This window comes from Oncorhynchus masou, chromosome 6 (genome assembly GCF_036934945.1).
Source record: "Oncorhynchus masou masou isolate Uvic2021 chromosome 6, UVic_Omas_1.1, whole genome shotgun sequence".
Lineage (NCBI taxonomy): Eukaryota > Metazoa > Chordata > Actinopteri > Salmoniformes > Salmonidae > Oncorhynchus > Oncorhynchus masou.
This window is the reverse complement of record NC_088217.1, coordinates 6,934,746-6,950,641: the sequence shown is the minus strand read 5'-3', so window position 1 is coordinate 6,950,641 and position 15,896 is coordinate 6,934,746. Positions and strand designations below refer to the sequence as shown.

Here is a 15,896-nt window from a genome sequence, read left to right as displayed (position 1 = left end):
ACAGTGTCATGTATTATGACAGTATCATTACATTTACATTTACATTTAAGTCATTTAGCAGACGCTCTTATCCAGAGCGACTTACAAATTGGTGAATTCACCTTCTGACATCCAGTGGAACAGCCACTTTACAATAGTGCATCTAAATCATTAAGGGGGGGGGAGTGAGAAGGATTACTTAACCTATCCTAGGTATTCCTTGAAGAGGTGGGGTTTCAGGTGTCTCCGGAAGGTGGTGATTGACTCCGCTGTCCTGGCGTCGTGAGGGAGTTTGTTCCACCATTGGGGGGCCAGAGCAGCGAACAGTTTTGACTGGGCTGAGCGGGAACTGTACTTCCTCAGTGGTAGGGAGGCGAGCAGGCCAGAGGTGGATGAACGCAGTGCCCTTGCTTGGGTGTAGGGCCTGATCAGAGCCTGGAGGTACTGCGGTGCCGTTCCCCTCACAGCTCCGTAGGCAAGCACCATGGTCTTGTAGCGGATGCGAGCTTCAACTGGAAGCCAGTGGAGAGAGCGGAGGAGCGGGGTGACGTGAGAGAACTTGGGAAGGTTGAACACCAGACGGGCTGCGGCGTTCTGGATGAGTTGTAGGGGTTTAATGGCACAGGCAGGGAGCCCAGCCAACAGCGAGTTGCAGTAATCCAGACGGGAGATGACAAGTGCCTGGATTAGGACCTGCGCCGCTTCCTGTGTGAGGCAGGGTCGTACTCTGCGGATGTTGTAGAGCATGAACCTACAGGAACGGGCCACCGCCATGATGTTGGTTGAGAACGACAGGGTGTTGTCCAGGATCACGCCAAGGTTCTTAGCGCTCTGGGAGGAGGACACAATGGAGTTGTCAACCGTGATGGCGAGATCATGGAACGGGCAGTCCTTCCCCGGGAGGAAGAGCAGCTCCGTCTTGCCGAGGTTCAGCTTGAGGTGGTGATCCGTCATCCACACTGAAATGTCTGCCAGACATGCAGAGATGCGATTCGCCACCTGGTCATCAGAAGGGGGAAAGGAGAAGATTAATTGTGTGTCGTCTGCATAGCAATGATAGGAGAGACCATGTGAGGTTATGACAGAGCCAAGTGACTTGGTGTATAGCGAGAATAGGAGAGGGCCTAGAACAGAGCCCTGGGGGACACCAGTGGTAAGAGCGCGTGGCGAGGAGACAGATTCTCGCCACGCCACCTGGTAGGAGCGACCTGTCAGGTAGGACGCAATCCAAGCGTGGGCCGCGCCGGAGATGCCCAACTCGGAGAGGGTGGAGAGGAGGATCTGATGGTTCACAGTATCGAAGGCAGCCGATAGGTCTAGAAGGATGAGAGCAGAGGAGAGAGAGTTAGCTTTAGCAGTGCGGAGCGCCTCCGTGATACAGAGAAGAGCAGTCTCAGTTGAATGACTAGTCTTGAAACCTGACTGATTTGGATCAAGAAGGTCATTCTGAGAGAGATAGTGGGAGAGCTGGCCAAGGACGGCACGTTCAAGAGTTTTGGAGAGAAAAGAAAGAAGGGATACTGGTCTGTAGTTGTTGACATCGGAGGGATCGAGTGTAGGTTTTTTCAGAAGGGGTGCAACTCTCGCTCTCTTGAAGACGGAAGGGACGTAGCCAGCGGTCAGGGATGAGTTGATGAGCGAGGTGAGGTAAGGGAGAAGGTCTCCGGAAATGGTCTGGAGAAGAGAGGAGGGGATAGGGTCAAGCGGGCAGGTTGTTGGGCGGCCGGCCGTCACAAGAAGCGAGATTTCATCTGGAGAGAGAGGGGAGAAAGAGGTCAGAGCACAGGGTAGGGCAGTGTGAGCAGAACCAGCGGTGTCGTTTGACTTAGCAAACGAGGATCGGATGTCGTCGACCTTCTTTTCAAAATGGTTGACGAAGTCATCTGCAGAGAGGGAGGAGGGGGAGGGGGAGGAGGATTCAGGAGGGAGGAGAAGGTGGCAAAGAGCTTCCTAGGGTTAGAGGCAGATGCTTGGAATTTAGAGTGGTAAAAAGTGGCTTTAGCAGCAGAGACAGAGGAGGAAAATGTAGAGAGGAGGGAGTGAAAGGATGCCAGGTCCGCAGGGAGGCGAGTTTTCCTCCATTTCCGCTCGGCTGCCCGGAGCTCTGTTCTGTGAGCTCGCAATGAGTCATCGAGCCACGGAGCGGGAGGGAGGACCGAGCCGGCCTGGAGGATAGGGGACATAGAGAGTCAAAGGATGCAGAAAGGGAAGAGAGGAGGGTTGAGGAGGCAGAATCAGGAGATAGGTTGGAGAAGGTATGAGCAGAGGGAAGAGATGATAGGATGGAAGAGGAGAGAGTAGCGGGGGAGAGAGAGCGAAGGTTGGGACGGCGCGATACCATCCGAGTAGGGGCAGTGTGGGAAGTGTTGGATGAGAGCGAGAGGGAAAAGGATACAAGGTAGTGGTCGGAGACTTGGAGGGGAGTTGCAATGAGGTTAGTGGAAGAACAGCATCTAGTAAAGATGAGGTCGAGCGTATTGCCTGCCTTGTGAGTAGGGGGAAGGTGAGAGGGTGAGGTCAAAAGAGGAGAGGAGTGGAAAGAAGGAGGCAGAGAGGAATGAGTCAAAGGTAGACGTGGGGAGGTTAAAGTCGCCCAGGACTGTGAGAGGTGAGCCGTCCTCAGGAAAGGAGCTTATCAAGGCATCAAGCTCATTGATGAACTCTCCGAGGGAACCTGGAGGGCGATAAATGATAAGGATGTTAAGCTTGAAAGGGCTGGTAACTGTGACAGCATGGAATTCAAAGGAGGCGATAGACAGATGGGTAAGGGGAGAGAGAGAGAATGACCACTTGGGAGAGATGAGGATCCCGGTGCCACCACCCCGCTGTATCATCATGTATTATACATGTATCATCATGTAGTATAACAGTATCATGTATTATACCTGTATCATGTATTATAACAGTATCATGTATTATACCTGTATCATGTACTATAACAGTATCATGTATTATACCTGTATCATCATGTATTATAACAGTATCATGTATTATACCTGTATCATCATGTATTATAACAGTATCATGTATTATACCTGTTTCATCATGTATTATACATGTATCATCATGTATTATACATGTATCATCATGTAGTATACTTTATCATGTATTATACATGTAGTATACCTGTATCATCGTGTATTATACTGTATCATGTATTATACCTGTATCATCATGTATTATACCTGTATCATCATGTATTATACATGTATCATCATGTAGTATACCTGTATCATGTATTATACATGTATCATCATGTAGTATACTTTATCATGTATTATACATGTATCATCATGTAGTATACCTGTATCATCGTGTATTATACTGTATCATGTATTATACCTGTATCATCATGTATTATAACAGTATCATGTATTATACCTGTATCATCATGTATTATACCTGTATCATGTATTATACATGTATCATCATGCATTATACCTGTATCATCATGTATTATACATGTATCATCATGTATTATACATGTATCATCATGTAGTATACCTGTATCATGTATTATACATGTATCATCATGTAGTATACTTTATCATGTATTATACATGTATCACCATGTATTATAAATGTATCATGTTTTATACCTGTATTATACCTGTATCATCATGTATTATACATGTATCATCATGTAGTATACATGTATCATCATGTATTATACCTGTATCATCATGTAGTATACATGTATCATCATGTATTATACCTGTCTCGTCATGTATTATACCTGTATCATCGTGTATTATACTGTATCATGTATTATACCTGTATTGTCATGTAGTATACCTGTATCATGTATTATACATGTATCATCATGTAGTATACTTTATCATGTATTATACATGTATCATCATGTAGTATACCTGTATCATCGTGTATTATACTGTATCATGTATTATACCTGTATCACCATGTATTATAAATGTATCATGTTTTATACCTGTATTATACCTGTATCATCATGTATTATACATGTATCATCATGTAGTATACCTGTATTATGTATTATACATGTATCATCATGTAGTATACTTTATCATGTATTATACATGTATCATCATGTAGTATACCTGTATCATCGTGTATTATACAGTATCATGTATTATACCTGTATCATCATGTATTATACATGTATCATCATGTAGTATACTGTATCATGTATTATACATGTATCATCATGTAGTATACCTGTATCATCGTGTATTATACTGTATCATGTATTATACCTGTATCATCATGTACTATAACAGTATCATGTATTATACCTGTATCATCATGTATTATACATGTATCATCATGTATCATTGTGTATTATACCTATATCATGTATTATACCTGTATCATCATGTATTATAACAGTATCATGTATTATACCTGTATCATCATGTATCATTGTGTTTTATACCCGTATCATGTATTATACCCGTATCATGTATTATACCTGTATCATCATGTATTATACATGTATCATCATGTATTATACCTGTATCATCATGTATTATACCTGTATCATGTATTATACCTGTATCATCATGTATTATAACAGTATCATGTATTATACCTGTATCATCATGTATTATACCTGTATCATGTATTATACCTGTATCATGTATTATAACAGTATCATCATGTATTATAACAGTATCATCATGTATTATAACAGTATCATCATGTATTATACCTGTATCATGTATTATAACAGCAGGCTGTAGGTTAGGTGTTACTGAAGTTGTATTATAACAGCAGGCTGTAGGTTAGGTGTTACTGAAGTTGTATTATAACAGCAGGCTGTAGGTTAGGTGTTACTGAAGTTGTATTATAACAGCAGGCTGTAGGTTAGGTGTTACTGAAGTTGTATTATAACAGCAGGCTGTAGGTTAGGTGTTACTGAAGTTGTATTATAACAGCAGGCTGTAGGTTAGGTGTTACTGAAGTTGCAGAAGTGGATGTCGTCTCATCCAGAGTAGATCAGGCCAGAGAAGGAAACCAACCAAATTAATCCCCAATGGAGGGCATTTAATGATCAGCACTGGAATTTAGTTTAATCATCAGGTTTATGGACTCAAGAACAATAATGTTGCAGAAATGCATTAAGAGTAATGTACCCACAATGCACAGTCATCAGACATAGGTGTTCAAACATGTGTTCCGGAAGTTTCCTCCTTCCCCTCTCATGTCTGAGTTGTTTCTCCGAGGTCAGTACAATCCTCCATGGATACAGAGCGGGAGGAGTAGAGAGCTCGCTAATGTCTGAAGGCAGAATATTTCTCCAGCACTCAGATTATTATGTGTGTGTGTAATCTGATCACTTTATATTCCAGCTCAGGCCAGAGTGAATGATCTACAGTGTAGCCTAGTGGTTAGAGCGTTGGACTAGTAACCGGAAGGTTGCGAGTTCAAACCCCCGAGCTGACAAGGTACAAATCTGTCGTTCTGCCCCTGAACAGGCAGTTAACCCACTGTTCCCAGGCCGTCATTGAAAATAAGAATTTGTTCTTAACTGACTTGCCTGGTAAAATAAATAAAAATTCATACCAGTTTGACTGATTCCCACATTTGGTTGTGTGGCAGTTTAAATTCAAAATGGATGAAATAGATTAGTTTTCCTCACCCATCTACACACTATTACCACATGATGACAAAATGAAAACATGTTTAACCATTTTTTTTTTTTTGCAAATGTATTGAAAATTAAATACAGAAATGTCCAAAAAGACAGATTAATCGCGGCTAAAGTGCTGCTACAAACTATTGACTCAGGTGTGAGTACCTACGTAAATGAGATAAATCAGAGTTTTGCACATCAATATTTGCCCATTATTCTCTGTCAAGTTGATTGTTGATCATTGCTAGACATTTTCAAGTCTTGCCATAGATTTAAGCCAATTTAAGTCAAAGGCCACATCAGAACATACAATGTTTTGTCTTTGTAAGCAACTCCAGTGTATATTTCACCTTTCTGCAGTCAGCCAATTGCACGCTCCCTCAACTTCAGACATCGGTGGCATTGTGTCATGACTAAAATGCATATTTTAGAGTGGGTTTTTACTGTCCCCCAGCACAAGGTGCACCTTTGTAATGACCGACCATGCTGTTTAATTAGCTTCTTTATATATCTGTCAGGTGGATGGATTATCTTGGCAAAGGGGGCGGTAAGCAGTCGAGAGGTTAGAGCATTGGACTAGTAACCGAAAGGTTGCTCGATCGAATCCCCGAGCTGACAAGGTAAAAATCTGTCGTTCTCCCCCATGAACAAGGCAGTTAACCCACTGTTCCCCGGTAGGCTGTCATTGTAAATAAGAATTTATTCTTAACCGACTTGCCTAGTTAAATAAAGATTGAATAAAAAAGGAGAAATGCTCGCTAACAGGGATAAAAAACAACACATTTGTACACAACATTTGAGAGAAAAAAAAGCTTTTTTTTGCGTATGGAAAATTTCTGAGATCTTTTATTTCAACTCTTGGAACACTTTTACATTTCGCGTTTATATTTTTGTTCAGTGTTAATAAAAAAGAGCAAAACAGGTCTGAAAACTAACTGAAATTAAACTGAATTAAAATAAAAAAAAAAAGAAATCACATAAAAACGAATGATATCTTTGTCTCTCATACATCACACCCCCTCTCTCCTTTCTGCCCCCCCCCCCCAAAAAAAACCACAGTAGTCAATCGCTTTAGGATAAATAATTTACTGCTGTTACATCATCAATATGCGTCTCAGTCACCAGGGAGAAATAAGAAGCAATACGCCTCTCCGTTCCCTCCTCCATTCCACTTCCAAAAATACACACCAAAAACAACAGTCCATATTTAATATTGCTTATACAACCTAAAAATCCCTTGGCTAGCACAGCAGTATAGCCTAAACCCGGGACACCTCTTACACACTAAGACACACACACACACACACACTTACACAATAACACACACCAATATGATTATATGGAAACATGTTAATAAGTGTCCCAAGTGTATAGTGTCATGCAGACCTTATATCCACTGAGACCCTATTGGATCACATGTAGATCCCTGTAGATCTACTATAACCATCCCAGACCTTATATCCACTGAGACCCTATCGGATCACATATAGATCCCTGTAGACCTTCTATAACCATTCCAGACCTTATATCCACTGAGACCCTATCGGATCACATATAGATCCCTGTAGACCTTCTATAACCATCCCAGACCTACTATCCACTGAGACTCTATCGGATCACATATAGATCCCTGTAGACCTTCTATAACCATCCCAGACCTTATATCCACTGAGACTCTATCGGATCACATATAGATCCCTGTAGACCTTCTATAACCATCCCAGACCTACTATCCACTGAGACTCTATCGGATCACATATAGATCCCTGTAGACCTTCTATAACCATCCCAGACCGTAGTCCTTCCGATGGGCATTCCATGTATTTGTATCATGCTGCGGTAGGGCGTTATGTTACGTCCTTTTACGCTGGCAGTCCAGTTCTTATCTTTTACCCAATAATTAGCAAAATATTAATTAGGTGGCAAAAGATCAGAACTGGGCTGCCTGTGTAAACGTAGCCAGAGGACTTCTGAAAGACTCCCGTCTTAGAGATGAATGTTCAGGTGTCCACAATGGATCGTGGCGGACAGGTAGGTGTGACAGAAAGGACAGAATCCCCCCCCCCCCTCAGGTGAGACAGAACACACACACACACCAGGTGAGACAGAACACACACACACCCCTCAGGTGAGACAGAACACACACTCACACACACACACACACACACCAGGTGAGACAGAAGACACACACCCCCCTCAGGTGAGACAGAACAATCACACACCCCTCAGGTGAGACAGAACACACACACACCCCTCAGGTGAGACAGAACACACACACCCCTCAGGTGAGACAGAACACACACACACCCCTCAGGTGAGACAGAACACACACACACCCCTCAGGTGAGACAGAACACACACACACCCCTCAGGTGAGACAGAACACACACACACCCCTCAGGTGAGACAGAACACACACACACACACACACACACACACACACACACACACACACACACACACACACACACACACACACACACACACACACACCAGGTGAGACAGAAGACACACACCCCCCTCAGGTGAGACAGAACACACACACACCCCTCAGGTGAGACAGAACACACACACACCCCTCAGGTGAGACAGAACACACACAGGCCGCTTCCCAAATGGCTCATAGGTCTCTGTTGTAAAGTAGTGCACTATAAAGGGAATGAGGTGTTATTTGGGATGTTGTGATATATAGGTCCTATCTAAAGGTACTGTACTACTGTATCCAGACAGGGACAAGGTTACACTGGGATGTTGTGATATATAGGTCCTATCTAAAGGTACTGTACTACTGTATCCAGACAGGGACAAGGTTACACTGGGATGTTGTGATATATAGGTCCTATCTAAAGGTACTGTACTACTGTATCCAGACAGGGACAAGGTTACACTGGGATGTTGTGATATATAGGTCCTATCTAAAGGTACTGTACTACTGTATCCAGACAGGGACAAGGTTACACTGGGATGTTGTGATATATAGGTCCTATCTAAAGGTACTGTACTACTGTATCCAGACAGGGACAAGGTTACACTGGGATGTTGTGATATATAGGTCCTATCTAAAGGTACTGTACTACTGTATCCAGACAGGGACAAGGTTACACTGGGATGTTGTGATATATAGGTCCTATCTAAAGGTACTGTACTACTGTATCCAGACAGGGACAAGGTTACACTGGGATGTTGTGATATATAGGTCCTATCTAAAGGTACTGTACTACTGTATCCAGACAGGGACAAGGTTACACTGGGATGTTGTGATATATAGGTCCTATCTAAAGGTACTGTACTACTGTATCCAGACAGGGACAAGGTTACACTGGGATGTTGTGATATATAGGTCCTATCTAAAGGTACTGTACTACTGTATCCAGACAGGGACAAGGTTACACTGGGATGTTGTGATATATAGGTCCTATCTAAAGGTACTGTACTACTGTCTCCAGACAGGGACAAGGTTACACTGGGATGTTGTGATATATAGGTCCTATCTAAAGGTACTGTACTACTGTATCCAGACAGGGACAAGGTTACACTGGGATGTTGTGATATATAGGTCCTATCTAAAGGTACTGTACTACTGTATCCAGACAGGGACAAGGTTACACTGGGATGTTGTGATATATAGGTCCTATCTAAAGGTACTGTACTACTGTATCCAGACAGGGACAAGGTTACACTGGGATGTTGTGATATATAGGTCCTATCTAAAGGTACTGTACTACTGTATCCAGACAGGGACAAGGTTACACTGGGATGTTGTGATATATAGGTCCTATCTAAAGGTACTGTACTACTGTCTCCAGACAGGGACAAGGTTACACTGGGATGTTGTGATATATAGGTCCTATCTAAAGGTACTGTACTACTGTATCCAGACAGGGACAAGGTTACACTGGGATGTTGTGATATATAGGTCCTATCTAAAGGTACTGTACTACTGTATCCAGACAGGGACAAGGTTACACTGGGATGTTGTGATATATAGGTCCTATCTAAAGGTACTGTACTACTGTATCCAGACAGGGACAAGGTTACACTGGGATGTTGTGATATATAGGTCCTATCTAAAGGTACTGTACTACTGTATCCAGACAGGGACAAGGTTACACTGGGATGTTGTGATATATAGGTCCTATCTAAAGGTACTGTACTACTGTATCCAGACAGGGACAAGGTTACACTGGGATGTTGTGATATATAGGTCCTATCTAAAGGTACTGTACTACTGTATCCAGACAGGGACAAGGTTACACTGGGATGTTGTGTTTTAATGAAGAGGAAGAATGAGAGTCACCACTGTCTTCTGTCCTGTCCAAACTAACACCTCACCTGTCCTGTCCAAACTAACACCTCACCTGTCCTGTCCAAACTAACACCTCACCTGTATCAGAGGTTGCCCATCCATCCTACAGCTGTCTTCTCTAATATGGACATCAACTTTGTTATAAGATATTTGTGTTTTTATTGGCTGATAAAGTCCTGTAATGAGATAACAAACAACCTGCAGGAACAGAAAACCACTTGGTTTTGGATATCTGAGTGGATCGAGAGGCTTTGAGCCTTGAAGAGAACCAGAAAGTGAAGACTCACTATATCATTTTTGTTATCTGTAACAGGTGAAGGGGGGAGAGAGGGGGAGAGACATGGGAGTCATTTAACAGGTGAAGGGGGAGAGAGGGGGAGAGACATGGGAGTCATTTAACAGGTGAAGGGGGAGAGAGGGGGAGAGACATGGGAGTCATTTAACAGGTGAAGGGGGAGAGAGGGGGAGAGACATGGGAGTCATTTAACAGGTGAAGGGGGAGAGAGGGGGAGAGACATGGGAGTCATTTAACAGGTGAAGGGGGAGAGAGGGGGAGAGACATGGGAGTCCTTTAACAGGTGAAGGGGGAGAGAGGGGGAGAGACATGGGAGTCATTTAACAGGTGAAGGGGGGAGAGGGGGAGAGACATGGGAGTCATTTAACAGGTGAAGGGGGAGAGAGGGGGAGAGACATGGGAGTCATTTAACAGGTGAAGGGGGGGAGAGGGGGAGAGACATGGGAGTCATTTAACAGGTGAAGGGGGAGAGAGGGGGAGAGACATGGGAGTCCTTTAACAGGTGAAGGGGGGAGAGAGGGGGAGAGACATGGGAGTCATTTAACAGGTGAAGGGGGAAAGACATGGGAGTCATTTAACAGGTGAAGGGGGAGAGACATGGGAGTCATTTAACAGGTGAAGGGGGAGAGAGGGGGAGAGACATGGGAGTCCTTTAACAGGTGAAGGGGGAGAGAGGGGGAGAGACATGGGAGTCATTTAACAGGTGAAGGGGGAAAGACATGGGAGTCATTTAACAGGTGAAGGGGGAGAGAGGGGGAGAGACATGGGAGTCATTTAACAGGTGAAGGGGGAGAGAGGGGGAGAGACATGGGAGTCATTTAACAGGTGAAGGGGGAAAGACATGGGAGTCATTTAACAGGTGAAGGGGGGAGAGAGGGGGAGAGACATGGGAGTCATTTAACAGGTGAAGGGGGGAGAGAGGGGGAGAGACATGGGAGTCATTTAACAGGTGAAGGGGGGAGAGAGGGGGAGAGACATGGGAGTCATTTAACAGGTGAAGGGGGGAGAGAGGGGGAGTTATTTAACAGGTGAAGGGGGAGAGAGGGGGAGTTATTTAACAGGTGAAGGGGGAGAGAGGGGGAGATATTTAACAGGTGAAGGGGGGAGAGAGGGGGAGTTATTTAACAGGTGAAGGGGGGAGAGAGGGGGAGTTATCTGGGGAGCGGATTAACAGGTGAAGGGGGAGAGAGGGGGAGTTATTTAACAGGTGAAGGGGGGAGAGAGGGGGAGTTATTTAACAGGTGAAGGGGGAGAGAGGGGGAGTTATTTAACAGGTGAAGGAGGGAGAGAGGGGGAGTTATTTAACAGGTGAAGGGGGAGAGAGGGGGAGTTATTTAACAGGTGAAGGGGGAGAGAGGGGGAGTTATTTAACAGGTGAAGGGGGAGAGAGGGGGAGTTATTTAACAGGTGAAGGGGGGAGAGAGGGGGAGTTATTTAACAGGTGAAGGGGGAGAGAGGGGGAGTTATTTAACAGGTGAAGGGGGAGAGAGGGGGAGGTATCTGGGGAGCGGATTAACAGGTGAAGGGGGAGAGAGGGGGAGTTATTTAACAGGTGAAGGGGGAGAGAGGGGGAGGTATCTGGGGAGCGGATTAACAGGTGAAGGGGGAGAGAGGGGGAGTTATTTAACAGGTGAAGGGGGGAGAGAGGGGGAGAGAGGGGGAGTTATTTAACAGGTGAAGGGGGGAGAGAGGGGGAGTTATCTGGGGAGCGGATTAACATGATTAGCTTGTGGAGTAGTAATGACTGTTCCTGTTGTCTGGCCTGGTGATCAATATGGAGAGTTTCTAACATGTCAGGGGGCAAAGTGAGTGAAACTTGTGGTAGTGCATGTGTGTGTGTGTGTGTGTACCTGTATGTGTGAGAGATTGCATCAGGGGTCTCTCAGGTGTATGTTCAATGTGGTTTCTGTTGTCCGAGCCGCGTGTGTGTGTGTGTGTGTGTGTGTGTGTGTGGTGTTAAGATGCAGTAGGCTTCTTGCTGTAGTCCTCCACTCCAGTGATGGTGGCCTTGCAGAAGAAACAGTCCTTGTTGTTCATCAGGTGCTGATTTATACACGCTCTGGGGGGGGGGGGGGCAGACAGACAGAGAAGAAGGTTACAGTCGTGAGTGTGTGTGTGTGTGTGTGTGTGTGTGTGTGTGTGTGTGTGTGTGTGTGTGTGTGAGAGAGAGAGGGTGTGTGTGAGGGAGAGAGAGGGTGTGTGTGAGAGAGAGAGAGAGAGAGAGGGTGTGAGAGAGAGAGAGGGTGTGTGAGAGAGAGAGGGTGTGTGTGAGAGAGAGAGGGTGTGTGAGAGAGAGGGTGTGAGTGAGAGAGAGAGGGTGTGTGTGAGAGAGAGAGGGTGTGTGTGAGAGAGAGAGGGTGTGTGTGAGAAAGAGAGTGTGTGAGAGATAGTGTGAGAGAGTGTGAGAGAGAGAGAGAGTGTGTGTGAGAGTGCGAGAGAGAGGGTGTGTGTGTGTGTGTGAGAGAGAGAGGGTGGTGTGTGTGTGAGAGAGAGAGAGAGTGGGTGTGTGTGTGTGAGAGAGAGAGAGAGGGTGGTGTGTGTGTGTGAGAGAGGGTGTGTGTGAGAGCGAGAGAGAGAGAGGGTGTGTGAGAGAGCGAGAGGGTGTGTGTGAGAGAGCGAGAGAGAGGGTGGTGTGTGTATGTGAGAGAGCGAGAGAGAGGGTGGTGTGTGTGTGTGTGTGAGAGAGAGAGAGGGTGTGTGAGAGAGCGAGAGAGAGTGGGTGTGTGTGTGTGAGAGAGAGAGAGAGGGTGGTGTGTGTGTGTGAGAGAGGGTGTGTGTGAGAGAGCGAGAGAGAGAGAGGGTGTGTGAGAGAGCGAGAGGGTGTGTGTGAGAGAGCGAGAGAGAGAGGGTGGTGTGTGTGTGTGTGAGAGAGAGAGAGGGTGTGTGTGTGATAATTTATCTGTGGGGGGACAGAGAGTCATATTTGGTACTTCTCAATCACACACACTGGGGGGGCAGACGCTCAAGGACAGAATTCATATTTTTCTGTCGTCCGAATAGATGAATCAACGCAAGGTGACAGGATGCTCAAGGTAGCAGAAGTTAAAAAGTGAAATATATTACGTACGTTATATGAATGTTATCCTGCCAATCCTACCCTTGGTAAACGCTCTCCTTTCAGTACCCATAAGCCAATGGGAATATTTAATAATGCAATTAATATATGTGTGTCATATAATTTCACATTTCTATACATAATACACTATAAATATTTAAAAAAAAATTAATAATAATAATAATATATCCCATTTAGCAGACGCTTTTGTCCAAAGCGACTTACAAGTCGGCTGGGGCCACTCCTTTTACATATGTGTGGCCCTAGCGGGAATCGAACCCACGACGCTTGGCGTTGCAAGCGCCATGCTCTACCGACTGAGCCACACAGGACCACGTGGTCCTGTTTAGATATACAACCGGTGCTGGAGAACTGAGCTCAGAACAACGAGTCAAATGGGTTTAATATCGCGAGACGGCTGTGAACACATCGCCGGAAGGTCTATCGACGTTTCAGCAATGAAACATTCATGCCATTCACATCACACATTCCATTACGTCCCCCGCAGTTAACTGAAGACATGAGAGGCATTTGAGATGAAGAGAAGTCTGTCATCACATGATAACGATGGTAAATGCCTGTAAATAACAGAGCAGAAAGTGCTGTGTGTACGTATTGGATGGAGGGGGGACACGAACAGTTGTTGACATGATTTTGGGGAAGATTATTTAAAAACATTTTTTTTGCCAAATGGCTTAAGGCATTGAGAACAAATTATATTTTAAAATAAAGTCCTAGTTGGTCAAAAGGTGAAAGATCAGACAAAAAAAAGACAATATATTTTAAAATCACAACGCTGATGATGGTAACTTACTTGCAGGACTTGTGAGAGCAGGGTTTGAAGACAGCAGAGATGGAGTGTGCATAGCAGATAGGACACAGGTCTTCCTCACTGGTGGGCTGGGGGGAGAGTGACAGTTAGATAGAGATAGAAGACTAACAGCATAAACATTTTGTACTGTAAGTGTACAGTACTATGTCCGCTCTACTGGTGTCCCCCAGGGCTAGGTGCCAAGTCCGCTCTACTGGTGTCCCCCAGGGCTAGTTGCTAGGTTCTCTAATGGTGTCCCCAAGGGCTAGGTGCTAGGATCGCTCTCGTGGTGTCCCCCAGGGCTAGGTAGTAGGTCCCTCTCTCAACTGGTGTCCCAAAGGACTAGGTCATCTCTACTGGTGTCCCCCAGGGCTAGGTGTTAAGTCCTCTCTACTGGTGTCCCCCAGGGCTCGGTGCTAGATCCTCTACTGGTGTCCCCCAGGGCTCAGTGCTAGGTCCTCTCTACTGGTGTCCCCCAGGGCTCGGTGATATGTCCTCTCTACTGGTGTCCCCTAGGGCTAGGTGCTAGGTCCTCTCTACTGGTGTCCCCTAGGGCTAGGTGCTAGGTTCTCTCTACTGGTGTCCCCCAGGGCTAGGTACTAGTTCCTCTCTACTGGTGTACCCCAGGGCTTGGTGCTAGGTCCTCTCTACTCCTGTCCCACAGGGCTAGGTACTAGGTTCTCTAATGGTGTCCCCCAGGGCTAGATGCTAGGTTTGCTTTCATGGTGTCCCCCAGGACTAGGTAGTAGGTCCTCTCTCAACTGGTGTCCCAAAGGACTAGGTTCTAGGTCATCTCTACTGGTGTCCCCCAGGGCTAGGTGCTAGGTCATCTCTACTGGTGTCCCCCAGGGTTATTTTTTAAAATTTATTTTACCTTTATTTTACCTTTATTTTACAAGGCAAGTCAGTTAAGAACACATTCTTATTTTCAATGACAGCCTAGGAACAGTGGGTTAACTGCCTGTTCAGGGGCAGAACGACAGATTTGTACCTTGTCAGCTCGGGGTTTGAACTTGCAACCTTCTGGTTACTAGTCCAACGCTCTAACCACGAGGCTACCCTGCCGCCCAAGGGTTAGGTGTTAGGTCCTCTCTACTGGTGTCCCCCAGGGCTCGGTGCTAGGTCCTCTCTACTGGTGTCCCCCAGGGCTCAGTGCTAGGTCCTCTCTACTGGTGTCCCCCAGGGCTAGGTGCTAGGTCCTCTCTACTGGTGTCCCCCAGGGCTAGGTGCTAGGTCCTCTCTACTGATGTCACCCAGGGCTAGGTGCTAGGTCCTCTCTACTGGTGTCCCCCAGGGCTAGGTGCTAGGTCCTCTCTACTGGTGTCCCCAGGGCTAGGTGCTAGGTCCTCTATACTGGTGTCCCCCAGGGCTCGGTGCTAGGTCCTCTACTGGTGTCCCCCAGGGCTAGGTACTAGGTCCTCTCTACTGGTGTCACCCAGGGCTAGGTGCTAGGTCCTCTCTACTGGTGACCCCAAGGGCTAGGTGCTAGGTCATCTCTACTGGTGTCCCTCAGGGCTAGGTGCTAGGTCCTCTCTTAACTCTCTCCTTTCGGCATATGTGACCACAACTTCATTTTGCTCCTCGAATTCCTATAGGCAGAAACTCAAAAAGGATGTAGCCGTGCTAAGGACTATTCAACACTGGTCTGACCAATCGGAATCCACGCTTCAAGATTGTTTTGATCACGCGGACTGGGAAATGTTCCGGGTAGCCTCAGGGAATATCAACGTATAGACTGATTCGGTGAGTGAGTTTATAAGGAAGTGTATAGGAGATGTTGTACCCTCTGTGACTATTAAAACCTACCCTAACAGGAACCGTGGATAGATGGCAGAA

The 15,896-nt window shown here is 45.7% G+C and overlaps 1 protein-coding gene across 3 annotated transcripts in view; it reads right to left on the bottom strand.

Moving 5' to 3' along the window:
- Positions 1-11,726: 11,726 nt before the first annotated feature.
- The window catches only part of LOC135541322 (E3 ubiquitin-protein ligase RNF123), a 268,130-nt gene continuing 263,960 nt past the window's right edge, over positions 11,727-15,896 (bottom strand). For all 3 annotated transcript variants that reach the window (XM_064967483.1, XM_064967484.1, XM_064967485.1), the window contains exons 37-38: positions 14,064-14,149; positions 11,727-12,253 (exon numbers count right to left, since the gene is read on the bottom strand). In XM_064967483.1, the coding sequence (XP_064823555.1) occupies positions 12,151-12,253; positions 14,064-14,149 (189 nt within the window). In that variant the 3' untranslated portion in view covers positions 11,727-12,150. The remainder of the gene's footprint in view (positions 12,254-14,063; positions 14,150-15,896) is intronic.